Raw genomic sequence first — 23,950 nt, 5'->3', positions numbered from 1 at the left:
TCCATTTAGTCAAAGCTATGGTTTTTCCAGTAGTCATGTATGGATGTGAGAGTTGGACTATAAAGAAAGCTGAGCACCAAAGAGCTGATGCTTTTGAACTGTGATGTTGGAGAAGACTCTTGAGAGTCCCTTGGACTGCAAGGAGATCCAACCAGTCCATCCTAAAGGAATCAGTCCTGAATATTCTTTGGAAGGACGGATGCTGAAGCTGAAACTCCAATACTTTGGCCACCTGATGTGAAGAACTAACTCCTTGGAAAAGACCCTGATCCTGGGAAAGATTGAAGGCAGGAGGAGAAGGGGATGACAGAGGATGAGATAGTTGGACGGCATCACCGACTCAATGGACATGAGTTTGAGTAAACTCCGGGAGTTGGTGATGGACAGGGAGGCCTGGCGTGCTGCAGTCCATGGGGTTGCAGAGTCAGACATGACTGAGCCACTGAACTGAACTGATGCAAAGGAACACAACTGATAGCTAATTTTAATAACAGCAGGGAACTGGGCTAGCCGTCGGACTTTCTCTACTCAGCTTTCTCAAGCTTATTTATGATTTTGTTTTAGTGTTTGTTGTTCCATTCAAAAGAAAACCACAAAAGCTCTGACTCTTCCTTTTTGTTGACCTTGAAATACAGTGGAAATTCTTCACAAGTCTGTCCTGAAAGACTGGCCCCAAGGAAGTGCAAACAGTTCAAACTGGTCTTACTGTATCTGAAGCCAGCAAGTTGATGAGTGAGCAGGATTCTTTGGCGGGGGAGAGGGGTCACTGGGAACTACTGCTCCCCCTGCACCTACTTTGCCCCCTGCTGGTGTGGGTTAGGGGCAATAGGCAGGGCCCTCCTCATATTAGTCTTCCTAAGACTACAGTTGCTTAGTGGCTTAAAATACTACACATTAATTCTCTTACAGTTATGGAGGTAGGAAGCCCAAAAGCAATTTCACTGGGCCAAAATCGAGGTGTTGGCAGGGCAGTCCTCTTGCGGAAGGATCCATTTTCTTGCCTTTCAAGCTTATCAAACTGCATTCCGGGGAATTCCCTGGTGGTCCAGTGGTTAGCACTCTGTGCTTCCACTGCTGTGAACCCAGGTTGGGTCCCTGGTCAGGGAACAAGGATCCCGCAAGTTGTCTTGGCCCATGGACTTTCCCTCCATCTTGGAAGCCAGCAGCGTAGCATCTTGCTTCAGTGCTCACACTGCCTTCTAATTCTGGGTCACATCTCCCTCTGCCTCCCTCTTTATTTCTTTTTAAAATGTGTTTATTTTTTTATTGGCTGTGCCATGCAGCATGTGAGATCTTAGCTCCCTGACCAGGGATCAAACCCAGGCTTCCTGCAGGGGGAGTGTGGAGTCTTAACCACAGGACCACCAAGGAAATCCCTGCCTCCCTCTTTAATGAATCTTGTGATTATACTGAGAGCCTACCAGGAAAATCCAAGATAATCTCCCATCTCTGATCCTTAATTTAATCACATCCACAAAGTCCTTTTTGCACTGTAAGGAAATATTCACAGGATTAGGACATGGATATATTTGGGGGCCACTATTCAACCTATCGTGCTCCTCTTGAGAACAACTCATTTCAAAAGTACACTACTTACATTTTGAGACCAAAAAGCCTTTGAAGTGTGTTTTTCATTTATCACAACGATCCTTCAAGGTAGGCAAGATTCCCCAGGAAGCAAACCCTGAAAGCAGGGAGTTAAGTGCATGTACTTTCTTTAGATGGTGATCCTCGAAATCACAGAGAGTGAGTAAGTGAGACAGGAGGGGGAGAAAGCCAATAAAGGCTGTAGAATCAAGCTGCTATCACCATGGAAAGTGGAGCTCAGTCCCTAGGGAGACTCAGAGACAGTACAGAGACCTTGGTTATTCTACTGGGGGCTGAAGAGGCTGGGGTTTATCCGCCAGCTCCCCAGGCCTCCTATATGGAGGTCTGCTTTGGGGACATTCGCTCTCCAGCACTCCCAGCCTTTGCAGCCAGTGTTCCCCTGAAGCCAGGAGGAGACCTCAGAATCACAGGAGTCTTCAGGAAGCAGCCAAAGTGGGGAAGTAAATACCTGAGGGCTTGGCCAGACCACCGGCAGTGTCTGCTAGGATCCACAGATACCAAGGAGACTCATTCACTCTTTCAGCAAACATGTGTGGAGTGCTTGCTTCCTCTGGGCCCCACCGTGCACCAGGTGCTGCAACTTTCAAATGAATGAAGCTCCCTGCATCAAAGAAACTCGCAGTGTGTACACTGTGTAGAGACAAGTTCTCATACATGGCGGTAAACGCTGTGCCAGAACTCTAAGTGCTTGCACCTGGTATAGAAAGAGTTTGCAATAAAAATTGGCTTTTGGAAATAAAGTATCATAAAGTGTGTAAGACAGGCCCTAGGGCACAAATGTCCCTCTTCATCATCAGAGCCAGACAATCAAATAAGGCACAGAGATGAAATAGGGCAAAATACAATACCAAGTGACTAGACCAAGGCCATCTAGCCTGTGAACAACAGAGCAGAGTGTTGAACGACAGGACAAGAATCCGCATTGGTTGATTCCTAAGCCAGGAACCACCCCACCTAACAGTCTCCAGGAGATAAGACCTAGGACCTCGGACTTCTCTGGTGGTCCAGCGGTTAAGAATCCACCTTTCCATGCTGGGGGGTGTGGGTTCCATCCCTGTTCAGGGAAGATCCCACGTGTCACAGGGCTACTAAGACCACATACTTACTCTAGAGCCTGCGTGCTGCGACCACTGAGCCCCATGCAACAGCTAAAGAGTGTGTGCTGTTATTTAGTCACTAAGTTGTGTCCAACTCTGTGACCCCATGGACTGTAGCCCACCAGGCTCCTCTGTCCATGGGATTTTCCAGGCAAAAATATTAGTGTAGGTGTCCATGTTTCCCTTCAGAGGATCTTCCCTGACCCAGACATCGAACCTGCGTCTCCTGCAGCTCCTGCATTGCAGGCAGATTCTTTACCACTGAGCCACCAGGGAAGCCCGCTTCCTGAAGTGGGTGCTGGCTAAGTGTGCAGGTTCTCTCTATGAAAGTTCATTCAGATGCACACTCACGATTTGTGCTCATTTCTCTAACATAAACCTAGATCCTATTATACAGAGTTAAGTTAGAAAGAGAAAAACAAATATTTATTATTACATTTAAATGGAGTCTAGGAAAATGGTACTGGTAAACATATTTGTAGGACAGAAATAGAGAGGCAGAGGTTGAGAATGGATTTGTGGACACAGCGGGAGAAGGAGAGGGTGGGACGGATTGAGAGAGTGGCACTGACGTATATACACTACCATGTGTGAAACAGAGAGCCAGTGGGAGGCTTCTGTATAACACAGGGAGCTCAGCCTGGTGCTCTGTGACTGGGATGGGGTAGGGGGTGGGAGGGAGGTGCAAGAGGGAGGAGATATATGCATACATATAGCTGGTTCACATGTTGTACAGCAGAAACTAACACAACATTGTAAAGCAGTTATCCTCCAATTAAAAATAAATTTTAAAAAAGAAGGAAAAAAAAAAGCACTAATGTAAAAATTAGACTAGTGCTCCCATTATCCAGCTCCATCATCTCTTGCAAATAGGTAATAAACGTTTAAATCAATTGCTGGTTTATCTTCGGGGCATCATTTTCAGAGAAATGCCTATCCTCCCCAAGACTCCTTGGGTTTCAAGGAGGGAAAAGCCACTCAAACCAATTCCAAACAAGGGGGTGTTACTGAAAGCATCCTGGGAAATCTCACCCATCCGAGTGGCAGGAAGTACTGCTGTCCTTCATGAGAACCTAGGCATTGGCGTCTTTGAGGAGCACTTAAAAAATGGCACCCCTCTTTGCAACATGGTGCTGAAGAAACTGAGAAGTAAAGCAAAGGAGTGGTCTGTGGAGGCCAAAATGCAGCCTTTATTTCTGAGAGAGACCAGACTAGAGTCTGGCTTTTAGTCTATTAACTAAGCATGCTTGCTAATTCCAACCTCAGAATTCAGATCACTTATCCAACTGTCTTAGCTCATTCAGGCTGTTATAACAGACGAACATAGATTGTGAAGCTTATAAACAACAGAAATTTACAATTCTGGAGGCCTGGAAGTCCAGGATCAAGGTGCTGGCAGATTCATTGTCTGACAAGGACCCACTTCCCAGTTCATAGATAGCTATTGTACACTGTATTTACATATGGTGGAGAGGGTAGAGGAGCTCTTTGTCCCCCTGCTTTTTGTCAAATCAGGGCACTAATTCTATTCATAAGAGTTTTACTCTCATGACCCAATCACCTCCCAAAGGACCCTCCTAATACTTCCTACTAACCACCACATTGGGGTTTAAGATTTCAACATTTGAAATTGGAGAGGCCAAAACTTCACTGATTTACAGAGGGAGATTTTAATCCACTGCTTCAAATATTCATGCATATGGAAGTTTGAGGTTCCCTAACGGCTTAGCAGCAAAGAATCCGCCTGCAATGCAGGAGACACAGGTTCAATCCCTGGTCAGAAAGATTCCCTAGAAGAAGGTGTGGCAACCCACACCAGTATTCCTGCCCAGAGAGTCCCATGGACAGAGGAGCCTGGGGGCTACAGTCCATAGGGTCACAAAGAGTCAGACATGACTAAAGTGACTGAGTATTCATGCATGGAAAGTTTACAGTGGAAATTTGAATTAGTGATAATAATAAATTGACAGTTTTTAGGTAGAATAATGCTCTTTTTGGGCTAAGTGGCATGTCTTGAGGTTTATAATTTACTTTAAAATAATTCAAGATTAAAAATAAAGTGTAAAAGTGAAGGGAGGCAACTAATGGAAAATAGCTTGACAGGTTCTTAAAAAATTAGCATTATCATATAACCCAACAATTCTAAGTACCTACCCAAGAGAAACAAAGAATATGTGCACACAAAATCATGTACATAATTGTCCATAGCAGCCCTATTCATAATGATCAACTGATAGATGAATAAACAAAATGTGGAATATAAAACCACACAATGGAATATTACTTGGCAATAAAAAAGAACAAAATACTAAAACATGGATGAATCTGAAAAACATCATACTCATTGAAAGAAACCAGATGCAAAAGAACACATACAGCATGATTCCATTCATAAAAAAAATAATCAGAAAAGGCCTATCTATAGAAACAGTGAGTAGTTTGTGGTTGCCTAGGATCAGGGGTGAGAATACGGAGTAACTGTAAATGGGCTCTGGGTTTCTATTTAGTGATAGAAATGTCCTAGAATCAGATTGTGGTAAAGGCTGTGCAACTCTATAAATACACTGGAAGTCTTTGAATTATTTACTTTAAATGGAGAATTGCATGGAATGTGAATTACATCTCAATAAAACTATTTTTTAAAAGGAAAAGGGAAGGAAGTGCTGGGGAGAGGAAAAGGAAAGAAGGAAAGAAGAAAGAGAGGGAGGGAGGGAGGGAGGGAGAGAGGGAGGAAGGAAGGAAGGTTTTTGTTGGCCATGATGACCACAACCTTCACAGTACCTGAATTCGAGAGAAGCCAAAATTATCACCCGAGTAATTGATGAGAGAGGAGATCTTTAAAGATTTTAGATGCATGATATTCTGAAACATAATAAACCTCTCATCCTCTGCAGTGGTTCTGAACAATCTTTCCTCTGAACAATGCTAGATAAACACAGCAAATGTCTGACCCATTGGTCCTCTTTTTCTTTGGTTGGTGGTGAATATCCCTTTCTAGTTACACACTCTGAGTCTATAGGATAAAATACGACAGAACTAGTATTTTTCTCTAAAAATATATCCAAACTTCCCTGGTGGTCCAGTGGTTAAGAGTCCACCTTCCAATGCAGGGGACACGGGTTCGATCCCTAGTCTGGGAAGATTCCACATGCTCAGTTGCCATAGTTACTGAAGTCTCTGTACCCTGGAGCCTGTTCTCTGCAACAGGAAAGTTACCGGAATAAGCCAACACATAGCAATAGAGAGTAGTCCTCCCCTCCCACCTGTAGCAACTAGACAAAGCCCACACACAGCAACAAAGACCCGGTGCAGCCAAAAATAAATAAGTAAATAAATAAATATTTAGAATATATCCAAACTGCCCTAATTATGATCTTCTGTGTTTCCAAAACTTTTAAGTCACAAGTATCTGAATAAGCCCCTAGTTCCATCCCTTATCTGAATACTCTTTTTCATTATGTATGAATTTTTAAATACTCAAATGGTAATCTTACTTCCAAAGTCTTGGCAAAACCATCACTCTCAGGTCCATGTAGCCCTGATAGCATATTAAGGTACAGAATTATCAGGGATTTTTGGCAACTCTAGCTAGATTATATGCATTTCTTTATCAATTCAATTTCATTAAATTTCTTTCAGTGATTTCTGCTCTGTTGATGGCTTTCTTCCTGTTTCCCAGGACTGAGATGGAATTAATCTCAAAATTAAGATTCATATAAATATTCTAATTCCATTTCTAGATTTTGAGAGTTGGGGAGGAAAGGTATATGTGTTTGATCTGTTTGATCTGCCAGTTTAATCCAATCTGCAACTTCATTTATTATGATTATATAATATCCCAGTGTTTTGAGGCAACAATAACCATTTCATATTTTTCTATACTAAAATTAATGTGTGATCAACACCCTTATATGTAAAAATGTTTGTGTCTGATTCTGTTTCTAAAGAAAGCTTTTTAATGTCTGTTGAACAAAAGTAAAATGAGTTGGTGGTCTCTGGGTTTTCATAAATATATATTATCAAAAGGTTGAAGACCTGAATATTCAAAGCAATCATGAGAAAAAAGAACAAAGCAGAAAGTATAAGGTTCCTTGACTTCAGACTATATTATAAAGCTATAGTCATTAAAAGAACATGATACTGACACAAAAAGAGGCACACAGATCAATGGAACAAAATAGAGAGCCCAGAAATAAACCCATGCACATATGGTCAATTAATCTATGACAAAGGAGGCAAGAATATACAATGGGGGAAAACCAGTCTCTTCAATAAATGGTGCTGGGAACACTGGACAGTTGTATGTAAAAGAATAAAATTAGAACATTTTCTCACATTGTATACAAAAATAAACTTGAAGTGGATTAAACACCTAAATGTAAGTCTGGAAACCATAAAACTCCCAGAAGGAAACAAGCAGAACACTCTTTGATGTAATTCATGGCAATAGTTTTTTGGATCAGTCTCCTCAGACAAAATAAACAAATGGGACCTAATTAAACAAAAGCTTTTGCACAACAAAGGAAAACATCGACAAAACAAAAAGACAACTTACGGAATGGAAAAAAAATATTTGCAGATAATATATCTGATAAGAAGCTAATATCCAAAGTATACAAGCAGCTCAAACAACTCAATATTTTTTTAAAAAGACCAAAAATCTGATTTAGAAATGGGCAGAAGACCTGAATAGACATTTTTCCAAGGAAGACACACAGAAAGCCAACTGGCACACGAATAGATATTCATCACTAATTATTCAGTTCAGTTCAGTCGCTCAGTCGTGTCCGACTCTTTGCAACCCCATGAACTGCAGCACGCCAGAACTCCCTGTCCATCACCAACTCCCGGAGTTTACCCAAACTCATGTCCATCAAGTCGGTGATGCCATCCAGCCATCTCATCCTCTGTCGTCTCCTTCTCCTCCTGGCCCCAATCCCTCCCAGCATCAGGGTCTTTTCCAATGAGTCAACTCTTCTCATGAGGTGGCCAAAGTACTGGAGTTTCAGCTTCAGCATCAGCGCTTCAAATGAACACCCAGGACTGATCTCCTTCAGAATGGACTGGTTGGATCTCCTTGCAGTCCAATGGACTCTCAAGAGTCTTCTCCAACACCACAGTTCAAAAGCATCCGTTCTTCGGCACTCAGCTTTCTTCACAGGAGAAATGCAGATCAAAACCACAATGAGGTATCACCTCACACCTGTTGGAATAGCTATCATCAAAAAGACCACAAATAATAAATGTTGATGAGGATGTGGAGGAAGGAGAACCCTACTACACTGTTGGTAGGAATGTAAACTGGTGCAGGCATTATGGAAAACAATATGGAACTTTGTCAAGAAACTAAAAATATTAATAGAACTACCATATTATACAGCAATGCTATGTCTTGCCATATATTGAAAGAAAAAAAAAACGCTAATTCAAAAAGATATATGCACCCTTATGTTCATGGCAGCACTACTTACAACAGCCAAGATGTGGAAGCAACCTAAGTGAGCATCAACAGATGAATCTATAAAGCAGATGTGGTACATATATATCATATAATGGAATATTACTTAGCCATAAAAAAGAATGAAATTCTGCCATTTGCAACAACATGGATGGACCTAGAGGGTATTATGCTTAGTGAAATAAGACAGGCAAAAGAAGGACAAACACTGTATGTTGTCACTTATATGTGGAATCTGAAAAATAAAACAAATGAATAAATATAACAAAACAGAAACACATCCATGGATATAGAGAACAAATTAGTAGCTGCTTTTGGGAAGAGGAACTGGGGGAGTCGTAAGATAGGGGTAAGGGATTAAGAGGTACAAACTAGTATATATAAAATAAATAAGTTACAAAGATATATTGTACAGAACAGGGAATATGGCCAGCATTTTATAACTTCAAATGGAGTATAATCTATAAAAACATTGAACCACTATATTGTACACCTGAAATCAATATAGTATTGTAAACCAACTATATACTTCAATAAAAAAATTTTTTAAGGTTGGACATGTCAATGTACTATGTTAATCTAAGGGCAAGAAAATGAGAAAATCAGATGAACCTTCAGTTTAGGGATCAAACCACATAAGAATTCTCTACTCCCAACTCCGATTCTCAACAGTCCATTTTTCTCATCGTTTATTCCCTTAACAAGGATGCTCTACCGAATCAAAGGAAAGACAACACGGAGAAAGATCTAAGCTAGTGAATAAGCTCAGGCCCGGAGAGCAAATGGATGTTTGGCTGGAACCGCTCAGATCCCTAAAACGTTTTCATCTTTGGAACCGTTAATCGAACACTGTCACTTGCACTATCTTTATTTTTTAACTTACAAAAAGATTCGTGAAAATTCTAGGCTCCTTTGTACTTTGTTCTGCACAACCTAATGAACCCTAATGAGCTGCAAGCATTTTTAAAACTCTGTTAATTCAGCACTGGAAAACAACTGAAGATACTTTACATCTCTGGAGGCCCTGAGTGAAATAAGAGAAGTTAGAGTTGTAAAGGTAGGCTTTAGTAAAAATCAGAGTTACCTGCTAGGAGCTAGAGAAGATGGGAGGAGGTACAGAGGAGGCCTGAACACCACCAGATATGTAGGAGGTTCTCAATATGACATTTGTTAAATAAATGAGTCAGAATTACAGCCAAGAAGGAAAAAATATCAAATCTCTAACTAAGTGCATCAAAACAACCATTTTTAAATCAAAAAAGGGGGGAAATAGTACATTTATTATTGTCTAGGTTGGCGATGGCACCCTGCTCCAGTACTCTTGCCTGGAGAATCCCATGGATGGAGAAGCCTGGTAGGCTGCAGTCCATGGGGTCGCTAGAGTCAGACACGACTGAGCGACTTCACTTTCACTTTTCACTTTCATGCATTGGAGAAGGAAATGGCAACCCACTCCAGTGTTCTTGCCTGGAGAATCCCAGGAACGGGGGAGCCTGGTGGGCTGCCGTCTATGGGGTCGCACAGAGTCGGACACGACTGAAGTGACTTAGCAGCAGCAGCAGGTTAAAAACAGGGTTGTAAGACATCTCAAAAGTGATTAACATAAATTTGGGAGGAACCATAAGATTTCACTCCAATGCAACATGAAAATCCACTTACTGTCTTTCAATTTTCCTCTCTTCTCAATTCATCCATATCCTTTTCTCTCCTGTGAGGAAGTGCCAGAATGAGGAAGGGGACAGGACAATCTTTCAAATCTTTGTATATCATTCTTTCAACTACCATTTATTGAGTGCTTAATATATGAGAGAGACCATTCTCTCATTAAAACAAAAACTTTTTCTTATTATAACAGCAGAAATTTTGACAATTCATAAAAATATAAAGAAAATAGTAACAATTATGTAGTGCTCCAGCTCAGTGGTAAAGAATCCACTTGCCAATGCAGAAGATACAGGAGACGTGGGTTTGATCTCTGGGTTGGGAAGAGCCCCTGGAGGAGGAAATAGCAACCCACTCCAGTATTCTTGCCTGGAAAACCCCATCGACAGTGGAACCTGGTGGGTTACAGTCCCTGGGGGTCTCAAAGAGTCAGACGTGACTTAGCGACTAAACACAGGGCTCCACTCCACCACCTAGAAATAATCACAGCTAATATTTTGAGAATATTTACTTTTGGTCTTTTTTTTCTATTCTAGCTTTTTTTTTTTTTCAGTAATTAGGGGCCTACTAAATATAAATTTTTTTCAAGTTACTTTAATGGAATTTTTTATTCTTAGCTTTTTTAATTAACATTATATTGATCCCATTGTCATGGGTCATTAAAAATATAAAAAATATAATTTTGTTCATACATAATACTCCCTCAACTGACTGTGCATATTCCCTCCAATGAACGTACCATATTGTATATAACCTTTCCTCTGTTATTGGCTATTTCAGTGTTTTCCAGTGTTTTACTACTAGGGCATTGTAAATTATTTTTTTGCACATAAATATTTTTGTGCTACTGTTTATTTTTATGGGAAAGTTTGCTAGAATCATACTGCCTGAGTCAACTGGATTATGATAAACCCAATAGCTCACCATCATCCAATAGAGTTTGGTAATGGTGAAACATTTATATCTGCACTGTCCAGTATGGTGGCCAATCACCACATTTAACTGCTCAGCACTTGAAATGTGGGTAGTACATCTGCGAAATTGATTTTTTATTTTATTGCATCTTAATTAATTTAAATGCAAATAGCCTCTTGTGTTAATCGCTACGGTATTGGACAGTGCAGCGACAGCAGTTCCAAGGTCTTAATTTGTTTGACTCTTGGAGACTTCCGCAGAATGGCTCTCATTCTGTTTCCATAGCCCTGAATTCAGGAAATTACTGTGTGGGTCTGGAGAGTCTGAAAATGCTAATGAGGATTTTGTTTATGCCTCATGACCTGGGCCTGTTGTCATATCAGGTGTGCTCAGCAGACAGGAGGCCAGGCTATGAGTAGGCTTGGATCTGCCTCATGAAAATAAGCCTTACGAATACATGGTGAACCTAGAGAGAAACGCTTTGTTTCTAAAAGTGTTAGATGTGACCTTCTCTCACTCAGACATTACCATCCCTAACTGTGCACCAGTTGGTGAAGCGGTGGGGACGTCCATCTACATCTTGAGATGAGTAAATGATGATTAATTTACTCATATGGTGCCTGAGCCTGGTCTTTCCACCAGTATATACTTACTTCCGACATGTTTCAGTAGAATAGTCATGCAAAGGGATGCACTTCTTTGAAGTTCTTTAGATACCTGAGCAGACTTCATCCATGAAAAAGTTAGTACCAATACATTCCCACCATTAACATATGTGAGTATCCGTCTCAGCAGCACCCTGCCCCGAGTATTGGTATTATTTTGTATATTTACAACTTGAATGGATTTTTTTAAATTACATAGCATTGTCATTTAAATTTGGAAATATTTTACCTCTACAAGCAAAGTGCTAAAGAGAGCTCCCTTAAAAACTTTTCTCTCTTGACCCTACACCCCACCTCTGGCTATCATTTCATTTCTCTGTTCCTTTTTTTTTTTTTTTAATTTTATTTTATTTTTAAACTTTACAATATTGTATTAGTTTTGCCAAATATCAAAATGGATCCGCCACAGGTATACATGTGTTCCCCATCCTGAACCCTCCTCCCTCCTCCCTCCCCATACCATCCCTCTGGGTCGTCCCAGTGCACCAGCCCCAAGCATCCAGTATCGTGCATCAAACTTGGACTGGCAACTCGTTTCATACATGATATTATACATGTTTCAATGCCATTCTCCCAAATCTTCCCACCCTCTCCCTCTCCAACAGACTTAACAACAAAATCCTTTGAGTTTTCTCTGCTCTCTGCCCCCAGTTCCTCTGCTTCTTTTCCCTCTTGGACCCATTTCAGTCAATATTTCACCCCCGGCCACTCTACCAGAACTATTCCTGTAAAGGTGACCGATGACCTCCACGTTGCTAAGCCCAGTGTTCACTTTTTAGTCCTCTTCATATTTGTCAACAGAATCGATGCAATCACTATGCCCGCCCTGAACTGCTTTCTTCTTTTAGTTCCTTGGACCTCTGCTCATTGGCTCACCTCGCTGGCCACGCCTTCACAATTTCTTTTGCTGGTTCCTCTTCATCTCCCCAGCCTCAAAATATTGATGTTCCTTTGTACTTAGTACTGGAACTTCTCTAGCCTACTGATGTCTGCTCCCTAAGTTCTCATGAGATCTCTGCCTAAGATCTCATTAGTCCCAGGGATTAAAATGGTAATCATATCCCAACAGCTCCCAAAATTGTATATCCAGCCCAGATTTCTCCCCAAACTCCAGACTTGTACATCAACTCTATCACCAACTTCACTTTGATATAGCAAATAAACATGTCCAAAACCAGATTCCTGGTTTGCCCCTCAATTTTCAAATCTTAGAATCATCCTTGATTATGTAATTTCCCTCACATCCCAAATATATCAGCAAATACTGTCAGCTTTACATTAGAATACATCAGAATCTAACCACTTCTGGCCACATTCATAAACCAATATCATCTCTCACCTGGATAATTACAATAGTTTCCTAAGGGGCCTCTATGCTTCTGCCTTCAACCCACCTTGTTTATTTTCTATACAACAGCTAGACAGAGCCTTTAAACTATGAGTTGGGACTTCGCCCTCCTTTCCAGAGCATCCAGGTCTGTCTCTAACATGTAAGAGGCCCCATGCAAGAATAAAAGGAGCAAGGCTGCAGCTGATCCACGATAGACAAGCAGGATGAGCGTACAGCCTTTGAGCTCTGAAAGTCTTGTTGCCACAGCATAATCTATACACACATCTTGCTCTGTGAATGTGAGTGACCACATCTCACTGACTTGCATCCCCAGCACCTAGCACAGTGTCACACACATCATAAATACTCAAGTCGTATTGAAGAATTGATGCTTTTGAACTGTGGTGTTGGAGAAGATTCTTGAGAGTCCCTTGGACTGCAAGATCAAACCAGTCAATTCTAAAGGAAATCAACCCTGAATATTCATTGGAAGGACTGGTGCTGAAGCTGAAGCTCCAATATTTTGTCCACCTGATGCAAATAGCCAACTCATTGGAAAAGACCCTGATGCTGAGAAAGACTGAAGGCAGAAGGAGAAGAGGGTGACAGAGGATAAAATGGTTGCATGGCAACACCAATTCAATGGACGTGAACTTGGGCAAACTCTGGGAGATGGTGAGGGACAGGGAAACCTGGTGTGCTGCAGTCCATGGGGTCGCAAAGAGTTGGACATGACTTGGCAACTGAGCAACAATAACAACAGTATTGAATGATTGCAACCCTTCTGCATTTCATCTGTCTGATTAAATGTGTTAGAGTAGATATTCTATTTTTTTCACTTCCAGAAATAAGGGTACTTTATAAAGGTATGTAACAACAAAAAAATAACAAACATTTTTTATCACAATAAAAATAACTACATATATTATATGACTGGTTTTACCCAAATAGTATGTAAAATCTAAAAATTTTAACTGATTCTGTGGCAGTCTGCTACTTATTAATATATAAATACATCCATGACATGAAACAAAAATATTTAAGAAAGTAACTGAGTTGTAGATATTCTATAAGATATCTTCAAATCCTAGCCTCCCGTGATTTCAATAATCTCAGAAATAAAAGGTTCTGCATTTCCTTCTCAAACACCCACTTGTTAAAACCTCATTAAAACCTGAATTTGCTTTTTCTTCTGATGAAAAGCTTTTGTACATAGCTGTATATGCTTACAGCATTGCAAGAACTGCTTAGGGTTTTAAAATCCTAGTGCGATCAGCCTGTACAGGCAAGAAATTAAATACTGAGAATGCCTTTTCTGTCCCTGAATATTGTCACCCTGAGTGATGTCTCCCACCTCCACCCACTTTTGCTGTTGACTTGGGCAAGTATACCTGCTGTTCAAAGACCACCTGAAATTACCTCTAAGAAGGAACTGCTTTGAGAGAATGAGGCTTATAATTAGACAGTAATTGAAGTCTCCTGCAGCTTTATGCATGGGTCTTATCTAATGCCTAAGTAGGTGAACTGCATGACTTGAGTCAAATGGAATTGGATGCTTGTCCAAGTTAGAGGAGGTCTCTGCTCAGCGATGTTGCTTCTTTAGGCTCAGCTAGGTTTCCAGCACTACTGTCAGAGCCCCTGCACACCACTAACGACTCTTCACCCCTGCAGAGTGACTGTCAGAGAATCACGGAAGAGTAGAGCCGAAAGGGTCCTCAGCTAGCTCCATGCAAAGCCCTTGTTTCACAGGAAAATGAAACCCAGTGAGGTAAAGTGATTTGCCTCAGGTCACAGGTAGAAGAGGAGCTAGATCAGGGAATTTAGGAGGTAAGACAATGATGATTTGCTTGATTTACTTGATGTACATTGTTAGAAAGACAAAGGAACAGAGGACAATCCCACAGTTTCTCAGCTGGGCAAATAGGAAGAATAAGGGGGTCAAAGGAGAAAGGGCAGGTCTGAAGGAAATTTGATGAGCATAGTTTAGGTGGTGCTGAGATGAGGTGTCTGTGTGCCATACCGACAGATATCAAGCAGACAAGTAGGTATTATCAGACAATCAGATATTATAAATCTGAAATTGAGGGAAAAGGACAAAGCCAAAGAGATAAATATAGGGGTCATCAGCATAGCCAGCCATCAGCATAGCCATTAGCATCAAAGGGCTTTGTTAAAAATTAATAAAATAAAAAGAAGTTTTACAATGTAGTCTACAAATGAGTGGCCAAGGAGATGGGAAAGAGACCAGAATAGAAAGGCAAAGGAGAGAGGGCTTCAAGAAGGGAAGCGTGGTCAGCAGTTGTACACACTGCTGGTTGCTTCTCCAACTTTCGTTCTACTCTTCTTCCTCGATAACAAATCTGTAATTTTTTCAAAGTGGCAATAACTCTGGTCAACACCCCTCCCTGCAAACAAAATCTTGATTTCCCAGGGTCCTTTGCACAGAGGTGACCACTATGACAGCCTTCTGGCCAGTAAGCTATGATGTCTGACCAGTGAGCTACGACAGAGCTATGACAGAGTTCTTCATATAATGTCTATTTGGTGCAGCTGCCAGGAAAACAATTATTTTCCTGATGGAAATGGTCAGACAGCTGGCATCTCACTTTTGCTCTTTGCCTTTCTCCCTTTCTTCCTTCTTTCTGTCCAAAATAATGATTCTATGCCAGAGGTACAGCAGCTGTTTAGTGAGGAAGAGTAGATACTGGAGTGGAAAGCTGAGTCTGATTCCTGATCCACTCAGTGGAAAGAGTGGGAAACTTGGGAGTCAACCTTGGACTCCAATCACCATCTTACTTTCTTTGATCCTTGATTACAGCTTTAAATATCTTTCAAATTCACTTTCTTCCAACCACCCCTACTAGCCCTGCATTGTTCAGATCCCTGCCATGTCTTGCCTGGCTTATTGAACTGTCCTCCTCCAGGTCTCCTTGTTTACCCCTCAACCCCTTCCAACCTGTCCTCTAACCTACTGTCCCTGTCTGTCAAACATGGAATAGTTTCTGTTGATCCCTGCTTAAAACACTGCCACCACTCTTCACGGCTTAGAGTCAAAGGTTCTTAGCCCCCCAGACAGGCTCTTAATGACTTGGCTCCTGCCTTTTATTGATTATCACGTACTAAGCAATATGGGCTTCCCTGGTGTCTCAGACAGTAACGAATCCCCCTGCAAAGCCGGAGAACCTGAGTTTGATCCGTGGGTTGGGAAGATCCCTTGGAGGAGGGCATGGTAACCCACTCCAGTATTCTTGCCTGGAGAATCCCCATGGACAGAGGAGCCTAGTGGGCTGCAGTCCATGGGGTCACAAAGAATCGGACACAACTAAACCACTAAGCACAGCACAGCCCAAGCAAGCATTGCACTAGGAACTTTACATTTATTTAGTCCTCAGAGAGTTTGTTCACATATTTGATAGTAATATTTTCATTTTACAGATGCGTCAACTGATTCTCAAAGCAGTTAAATCACTTGCCCAAGAATACATGGTTAATTTAAGTGGGGAGAAGGCCTGGAGGTCAAAATTCTTTCCACCAAAGCACAGCCTTAATGAAAAATACTACCCCATCTCCTCCCCCTTCCTCCCCCGTCCTTCTGCGTCCGGCTTCTCGCTATTCCCCATCTACCCTAAATGAGCAGCCTTGTTTAAGAACCCCAGCCAAAGCCAGTCCTGCCCCCAGGGCCAGAGGAATCCAGCCCGTGCGCCCGTGGGGAGGAGGCAGATTGTCCACACCAGCGTGGGCGAAGGAGAGAATCGCCCAAAGCCAGAGCTGCTGGCCGGGCTGATCCCCGAGTCAAGGCCCCTCCTTTTCCTCGATAGCGGGGTGTTGGGTGCCAGTTGCAGGGGGATGGAGAGCCGGGGCTGGAAAGCCCATCTCCTTTGACCCAGCCGGCGTGGCTGGCACCACGTCCGTGTCAGAGTGGGATCCAGGCTCCAAGGCCACCCCCTGCAGGTCCCAGGGCTGTAAGACCCAGGTTGGGGGCGAGGGAAGGACTCTGGTGACGCCCCCAGGGGTGAGCAAGACCCGGATGACCACTGACTCAGCCTGGGCGCGGGTCCGGCGCTCTTCGCTGCTATTCCAGCGCTGTTGCGCGCCGCTGCCGCCCAGCGCCCGAAGACAGAGCAGTCGCGGGCCTCAGGATCCTGAGAAGTGCAGCCCTCAGAGCCCCAGAGCCTCGACGTTCAGAGACGCGGTAGGGCAACCACCTGGGAGCTGCTCCAGGGCGGATCGGGTCACCCACATCTGCAACTAGAGAAGGATCCCAGTCCCCGGGGGACGTCTCCGGCTGGCACTTCTGACCTCGGACCGCGGACTTGGAGCCCCGGCTGCCCCGTGGGCAAACCGGCCCGAGTTCCAGTCTCCGGCCCGCGTCAACCGCGCACCCGGGACTTTCTCAGGACACAGAAGAGGGTCCAGACGCCCTGCTCAGCCCTCCCAGGCAGCGGAGGGACGAACTCCGGCTGCTCCAAGCTCCCCAAGTAGACCGTGGGCAGCCCCTTCTGCCCCGGTGGCCTCTCCCTGGGGTCTAGTCCCCTCGCGCCCCCGCGCGTCCTTCTTCGTTTCTGAGCTTGCTCTGCAAGTGATGTAACCAGGCCAGGCTCGCTCGCCGCTTTCCCTCTTTTCCTCTAAGTCCGTCCTCCCTCCAGCACCCGGCGCTCTTCGCGCAGAGCTGGGCGCTGGGCTGCGCCGCCGCTCCGCTCCGCTCGCAAAGCCCTGGAGACCGACATCGCACCACCTGGATGTGGAGTCAAGGGGCAAAGCCAGGCTTTCCTTCCAGAAACAAGGGAGAGAGCCGAGGAAACAGCTGCTGTGGAGGTTTCTAAGGAGACTCAGACTGGCTTTTTTCCCCGTTCCCGGGAGACGGCAGGAAACCTCAGGTACCTTGGCCACCCCAACCGGTGGATGTCTATCTGAGAGAGAGACAGGGGTTGCAATAGTACGAAAGAGACAGAGAAAGAGAGAGAGAGAGCAGCAGAAACAGGGGAAATAGAGATGGAGACCAAGACTGACAGTAGAGTCAGAGACAGAGTAAGAGAGATGTTTGGTGGGTGGGAAATTGACTAGGATATTTTTGTTCTGTTTTTAACCCAGTGCGGTTTTGCCTCTGACAGTAGGGAGGAACACTGCTCCTTGGTCAGCGGGCAGTCCCCAACCTGGATGGAGTGAAAGATGCGGCCCGATGACATCAACCCGAGGACTGGGCTGGTTGTGGCCCTGGTCAGCGTCTTCCTGGTCTTTGGCTTCATGTTCACAGTCTCTGGGATGAAAGGAGAGACTCTGGGGAACATCCCCCTCCTGGCCATAGGGCCCGCCATCTGCCTGCCAGGCATTGCGGCCATTGCCCTGGCGAGGAAAACCGAGGGTTGCACCAAGTGGCCCGAGAATGAGCTGCTGTGGGTCCGAAAGTTGCCGTGCTTCCGGAAACCCAAGGACAAGGAGGTGGTGGAACTGCTGAGGACCCCTTCAGACCTGGAGTCAGGCAAGGGGAGTTCAGATGAGCTGGCTAAGAAGGCGGGCCTCAGGGGGAAGCCTTCCCTCCAAGGGCAGGGCGAGTTGCCTATGGCCAGCTCCATCACCACCCCCACACCCATGGAGGAAGGAGAATGCCAGAGCCCTGGCCAGAGCGGGCGTCGGGAGGAGACGTCCAGATACTTGGATGGCTACTGTCCCTCGGGCAGCTCCCTCACCTACAGTGCCTTGGATGCCAAGTGCTCAGCCTGGGACAGGTCTGAGCATCCTGAGCCCGAGGATAGCATCTTCTTCGTGCCCCAGGACAGTATCATCGTTTGCTCCTACAAGCAGAACAGCCCCTATGACAGATACTGTTGTTACATCAATCAGAGCCAAGGCAGGTGGGACCACGAGACGATAGTCTAAGTTTTGCATACAAGGGTCGCTGTGTTGATAGAAATGTGGCTACACTCAGCTCCCAACAGAAGGAAACTGCCCTGCTCCAACAGCCTTCACACGGTTAGAAACTGACCTGGTACGTGATGGTCGTGCAAGCCTCTGGTGTGTCAGTCATGTAAATAGGCATGTTTGGGACACGTTTCAGGAAAGGATGATGAGGGTTAAGGACACTGGAAGAGGCAGTGGGTAGGAAAGGAAGCAGTTTCAATTGCTTTTAAGCAATTTAAGCCATGTTGGATGCTTTGTAAAATATGGCAAAAAGTATTACCCAGCACCTGCTGAAAGCAAGATAAATCTAGAGTGGGTTGCAGATAACAGACATGAAACGATGTGTGGACTACTCATGGGGAAATTGAGCTGCTTTCGGTCTAAAGAAGTTGAATGAAAAAACAATTCAATACTTTATTCTATGAAATGATTTTTTGTCCAGTGAAAGTTTTTCACACATAGTATTTGCCGAAAGAAAAAAAAAAATTAAGATAGAATAGCTACATCCCTCCTAAGGTGTGATGGTTACTGCAGAAAGGGGAGTTAAAGACAGTTGAATCATGTGATTGAGTTTTATGGTTATTACCTTCAGACAAGATCAGGGATTTTTAGTAAAGTAAAATAAGTGTGACCAATTGTGTTAAAAACTAACAATTTTAGATGGCTGTATTACTTCTGAAACTCTTCATTTATATTAACTTACTGGGTCTTTATCTGAAGTGTTTTTTAGCACTTACTGTCAATCATGTACAATTTCCTCATCAGGTGCAATATGGCTTGATATCATATTTTCATAGATTAGAATTTGTTTTCATCAAGTCAAAATGGACTTTACATATGTATACAAGTGTCTTTAACATTTATGGAAGATGTAATTATGATTCTTAAATGCCTTTTAAATTGTGAAGATTGTGACGTCAATACCATTAGTCTTGAACTTTATGCAGAAATTCTGTGAAATGTGATGGTTAAATTTCTGGAAATGTCTTTATTTGTACATTTGTTCGACACTCCCAAAGACTGTCAATGCCAATGAAACAAATTAATCCACTAGATTTAACTAAAGCCCAATTTTCATTGAGTTCTCCTGATCAGTGAACATTACATGACAAAGGTCTGTTTCATTTAATTTTTTGCTGCTGAGGAAAAAAAATCACAGTGGGATCCTAAAAATGTATTTCCTTTTTCATTTGCTCAACTGTCTATCAACCAAAATACCATTTAATCCCTGTTGAAGAAAAAATTAAATTATATGTAGAAATGGTGGTATATTTCATTTTGAAGATCAGCATAACTTTGCATCCTTCAGAGAATGACTTGCTTTTAATGACTGTATAGTTTCAGCCACTTTCTCCCAAAAGGGGAACTGAGGACAACTGTACCTCTTTTGTGTATTTCAAGTCCAACTCTGCAATTCTTTAAGTGTAGCAATTATTTTGTCTTGAGAATTGTTCCCCTAAAATCACAATTTTCTAACCAAATTCAACATCAGAAATATTTAATTTATCTTAGTATTCCTTAAATGTTGGAAAATAAAATCTGTGATCCTGAGCACATTTTACCACCTCAGTCCCTGAAATGAGGAAGTGGGACTTACTCACACTAGACTAGTTCTCTCATTGCTTCCCAGTTTGGATACTCTATGGCATTATGTCAAAAGCACTCTATATTTTGCCAGGAAATGATTTATAGCAAAATGCATGCCAAAGTTATGCAATTCATAATAACAATTGTGCTACATGGATTTAGTTCTTGTTGCTATTCAAAAGAATTTTGTAGATGTATGAAAGCAGATTTGTTTTGCTACTAAATATTATTTATTCAAAAAATACACTTCTGGGGATAAAATGAAGATGATAGGGTAAAATATTTTTAAGGAGAAAATTTCCAATATTGGTATAACCCCAAATAATCAAATACATATCTTTGCACTAAATGTAATTTACTTTGGATTTGGAATGGAGGAAAAATCATTCCTAAAATTGCAATGCCTCTTAATAAGTCTAAAGCATTTTGAAAGATGGAAATCTTGATTCTAGGAAGGTAAAAATTATTGGATAACTCTTAGGAATAAAAAGTTGTTCTAATTTGTTTGTCTTTGTGGACATCTTTAGAGGTGAGGAGAGAGCAAGACATCAGAGGGGTGTTCACACAGACTCAGCAAATCCTACAAAGGGTCTGAAAAGAGATGGTTGTAAGGTCAGGTTTGGGATTTGGAAAAGTTACTTTCTGATTTCTTCAACTCAAACTCCTTCATATCTCACACACACACACACACACACACACACACACACTCCAATTTCCATATCCAAAGTCAGCTACTAGTCTAGAGAGATAAGGTATTTTATCACATTTTCAAGTCCTATTTCAGAAGAAACTTACTTTTAAGTTTCTTCTTCCATCTGCCTACTTAAGATCCTTAAATTATCTAAGAAGGCATTTGAGGGAATTTTCTGCAATGCTAAAATAATGGTGTGCAAGTGTTGAGCTGGGAGGCTTAACTTTGACCAGAAAGAATAAAATGTGTAATTGTGTGTGTGAATTTTGCTTAACAGTTTATGTTAATCCACCCCTGCCTAACACGAAGCAAGGTAGCCTAGCGCCCCATGTCAACACTTGTTAAGTGCTATATTCAGGGTAAAACTGTCATTCTTTTGAACAGAGTGGACAAGAAGAGAAAAGGGTCTGAGCCCTTTACAGGAACACAGAGCAGTTCATTCCCGTCAACAGTGCTAGCAAATGATTAACATGAACATGACCAACGTGAGGATTATTCCTGGTATCCTCCAAGAGCTTTCAGATGGATGTAAATTTAACTCAGCCTTGGTTACTTTTACTTCTCTGTTAATCCAAATAGTCATTTCAACTGGATTTTAAATAGGCATTTTATTTTTGAAATCTCCTGTACTGAATTTTTCTTGCTCTATATTCCTATTTATATTATACACTGGTTCTTTTTCCAAACTGTTTCTTGAATCCAAAGTGTGAATTCAGCCAAGATAGCCAAGCTGGAGCTTACTTAAACAACTGTTTCGAGATTTAGTTTCCACTGCAATCATGGCAAACAAATCCAGATACAGTTAAGTTCAGGCTCTCTTCCAAACCTGCTAACCAGCCCCTTTGAGAATGTTTTCAATGGTATGGATCTTACTACCCATAAACTGGTAATGTAGAGAAAGGAGATGCATTCTTTCAAATATTTTTCCTTTTGTTATATCCAACCTCTACTTATTTATGAGTATACTTCCACAGCATCATTTAGTTGCTGAATTTGCTGCTTTATTATTATTTTATAACATTAAATAAAATGTTTTTGAAAGTCCACAGACCCACTATCCTAACAGAACTACACACATTTCCACTTCAGTATATTATCTTCCAGGCCCCCTCTACCTGTGTATGCACCTTACATATTGTAATTGTGCTTCGTTTTCTTTTCTCTTTTAGTTATATCTCAAATATGTTTTCATGTGTCTATGTAGTGTTCCTATTTGTCACTTAACAATTGTGTAATATGACATTTTAGTGAAGTACCATAATTTATCATGCCATTCCGTACAGCTAGCCAAATATCAAGGATTATGGATTACTTTGTTGGTTGTTTTTTTTTCTATTGTTGGTAACATAGCCACATTATTTATCATTTGCCATAGAAGTGAAAATTTACAGTTGATAAACTATTTCCTAATCGGTGAGAGTGAGGAGGCAGAAATGTGTAAATGGATCAAATACTCAAATTGTTTGATTTTTTTCTTCACTCATATAGATGCAAAGAATAGGGTAAGAAATAAAATGATGCTTCTTCAAAAAGGTCCCCCATCAGGACCAAAGGCAGTATTTTTAAGAGTGAGATGAGACAGAGCCAGTATTTCTATGAGTAAGATAAGACACTTCCCCAGTTAAGATACTGCTAGCATGTAACTCAAAAGCAGATGACAGTGGTCTCAGTCTTCAAAAGCATAATGTTGAACAAGCAAAATGAAGAGCAGCCGTAGACAATAATGATTACTTTGTACTATGTCAAAAGCATTTTCTTAAGGTATCTCACCATATATTTTATATATATTTAATACATATGTATATTCTTACCTATTAGTGGCTTTCAAATGAACTGGAATTCCAGGAATTCAATAGACTATCCATGAGTTTTCTATGTTTCAGTTCCTCACTGGAAAAATTAAACTGGAGATAGAAATGTGGATAAATGCTTGGTTCATCTGAAAATCTCAATAAAGAATTGAATTCCATTTAGTCTCTTGTCCAGATAACATAAAATTGTGTAAACACCATTGAGCTGGAGCTCATGTCTTTGATCTCTTCCTGCCTATAGGGTCCCTCACTGCATGGACACTTCCCCACAAGAGAAGTTTGTTTGTGATGCTATCCAGATACACAAATAGCTGGGCACCAATATTAGATCTCCATGACCTTTGGCCAGTTATTCTTGGGCCTGACACTTATTAGAGATCCTCTCTTCATTGTCCCCCTTTATTCCTCCTCCTGAACCCATGTTAGAGCCTGTAGACTTGGTATCCTCAATGACAGAATGAGGCTTAGCATGCTTTATCCAAAATAAGGTATGGAGCTCCAGAAGAACACAAAGCTATTAACACATCTCCTGTGCTTGCTGCTCTTTGACAAATCTATCCCTAGAAAGTTAAATATAACAAATACTTTACAATTAATCACCTTCTTATTTTTCATGGTAATGAATTATTGAACGTGAGACAACACCAGTCTGAGACAAGAGCACATCTGTTAGAAGAATTAAGCTTTCTGAAAATTACCTGCCTGTAATTCAACATGAAAAGTACGGACAATTACCTTCTATGTAAGTGCTTAGACCACCAGACCACCTCACAAAGACCCGCCTGTCCCTGTGCTCCTGCACCCCACCTTCCATCCTCTACAGCAGCTCCTTGGCTATTCCCTGACTCTGCCGGCTGCTGACCACCCCAAGTCTTCGCCCCCATGATTTTCTCTCCCTTAGATGCCCACCCTGTCTTGGTCCCTCTGCTGCTTAACCCCCTAACAGCCATCAAGGGGCAGCTCCCACATCTTCCACAATCCTGTAGATTTTCCCACTCAGAACTAACACTTCCATTATTCTCTGGTCTGATTACGCCTCCACCGTTATTATTGTGTGTATTAGTTGAGTACATGTTTGCCTCTCCAACCACAATGTGAGCTTTTCAAGGGCAGGAGCCACATTTTATTCATCTTTCCACTCCACTCTCCACCCAGCACACATATTCACTCTGCCTTGCTCAGTGAAAACTCTCAGTTGTACCATGTGGGTCACTCTCAAAGCCTACTT

At 42.2% G+C, this 23,950-nt stretch overlaps 1 protein-coding gene across 2 annotated transcripts; it reads left to right on the top strand.

The window, feature by feature from the left end:
* Nucleotides 1-15,922: 15,922 nt before the first annotated feature.
* Nucleotides 15,923-22,880, top strand: TMEM215 (transmembrane protein 215). 2 transcript variants are annotated; one of them, XM_005209851.5, is made up of 2 exons: nucleotides 15,923-17,612; nucleotides 17,847-22,880. In XM_005209851.5, exon 2 carries the CDS (start codon nucleotides 17,905-17,907, stop codon nucleotides 18,610-18,612), a length of 708 nt encoding a protein of 235 aa, XP_005209908.1. In that variant the 5' UTR covers nucleotides 15,923-17,612; nucleotides 17,847-17,904; the 3' UTR covers nucleotides 18,613-22,880. The 2 variants fall into 2 exon arrangements, with proteins under 2 accessions (XP_005209908.1, NP_001094541.1); NM_001101071.2 differs by having other exon boundaries at nucleotides 17,492-17,612; nucleotides 17,850-22,880.
* The last annotated feature ends 1,070 nt before the right edge of the window (nucleotides 22,881-23,950 follow it).

The sequence above is a fragment of the Bos taurus genome, chromosome 8 (assembly GCF_002263795.3).
Source record: "Bos taurus isolate L1 Dominette 01449 registration number 42190680 breed Hereford chromosome 8, ARS-UCD2.0, whole genome shotgun sequence".
NCBI classification, from domain to species: Eukaryota; Metazoa; Chordata; class Mammalia; order Artiodactyla; family Bovidae; genus Bos; species Bos taurus.
This window is presented reverse-complemented; position numbering and strand designations above follow the sequence as displayed.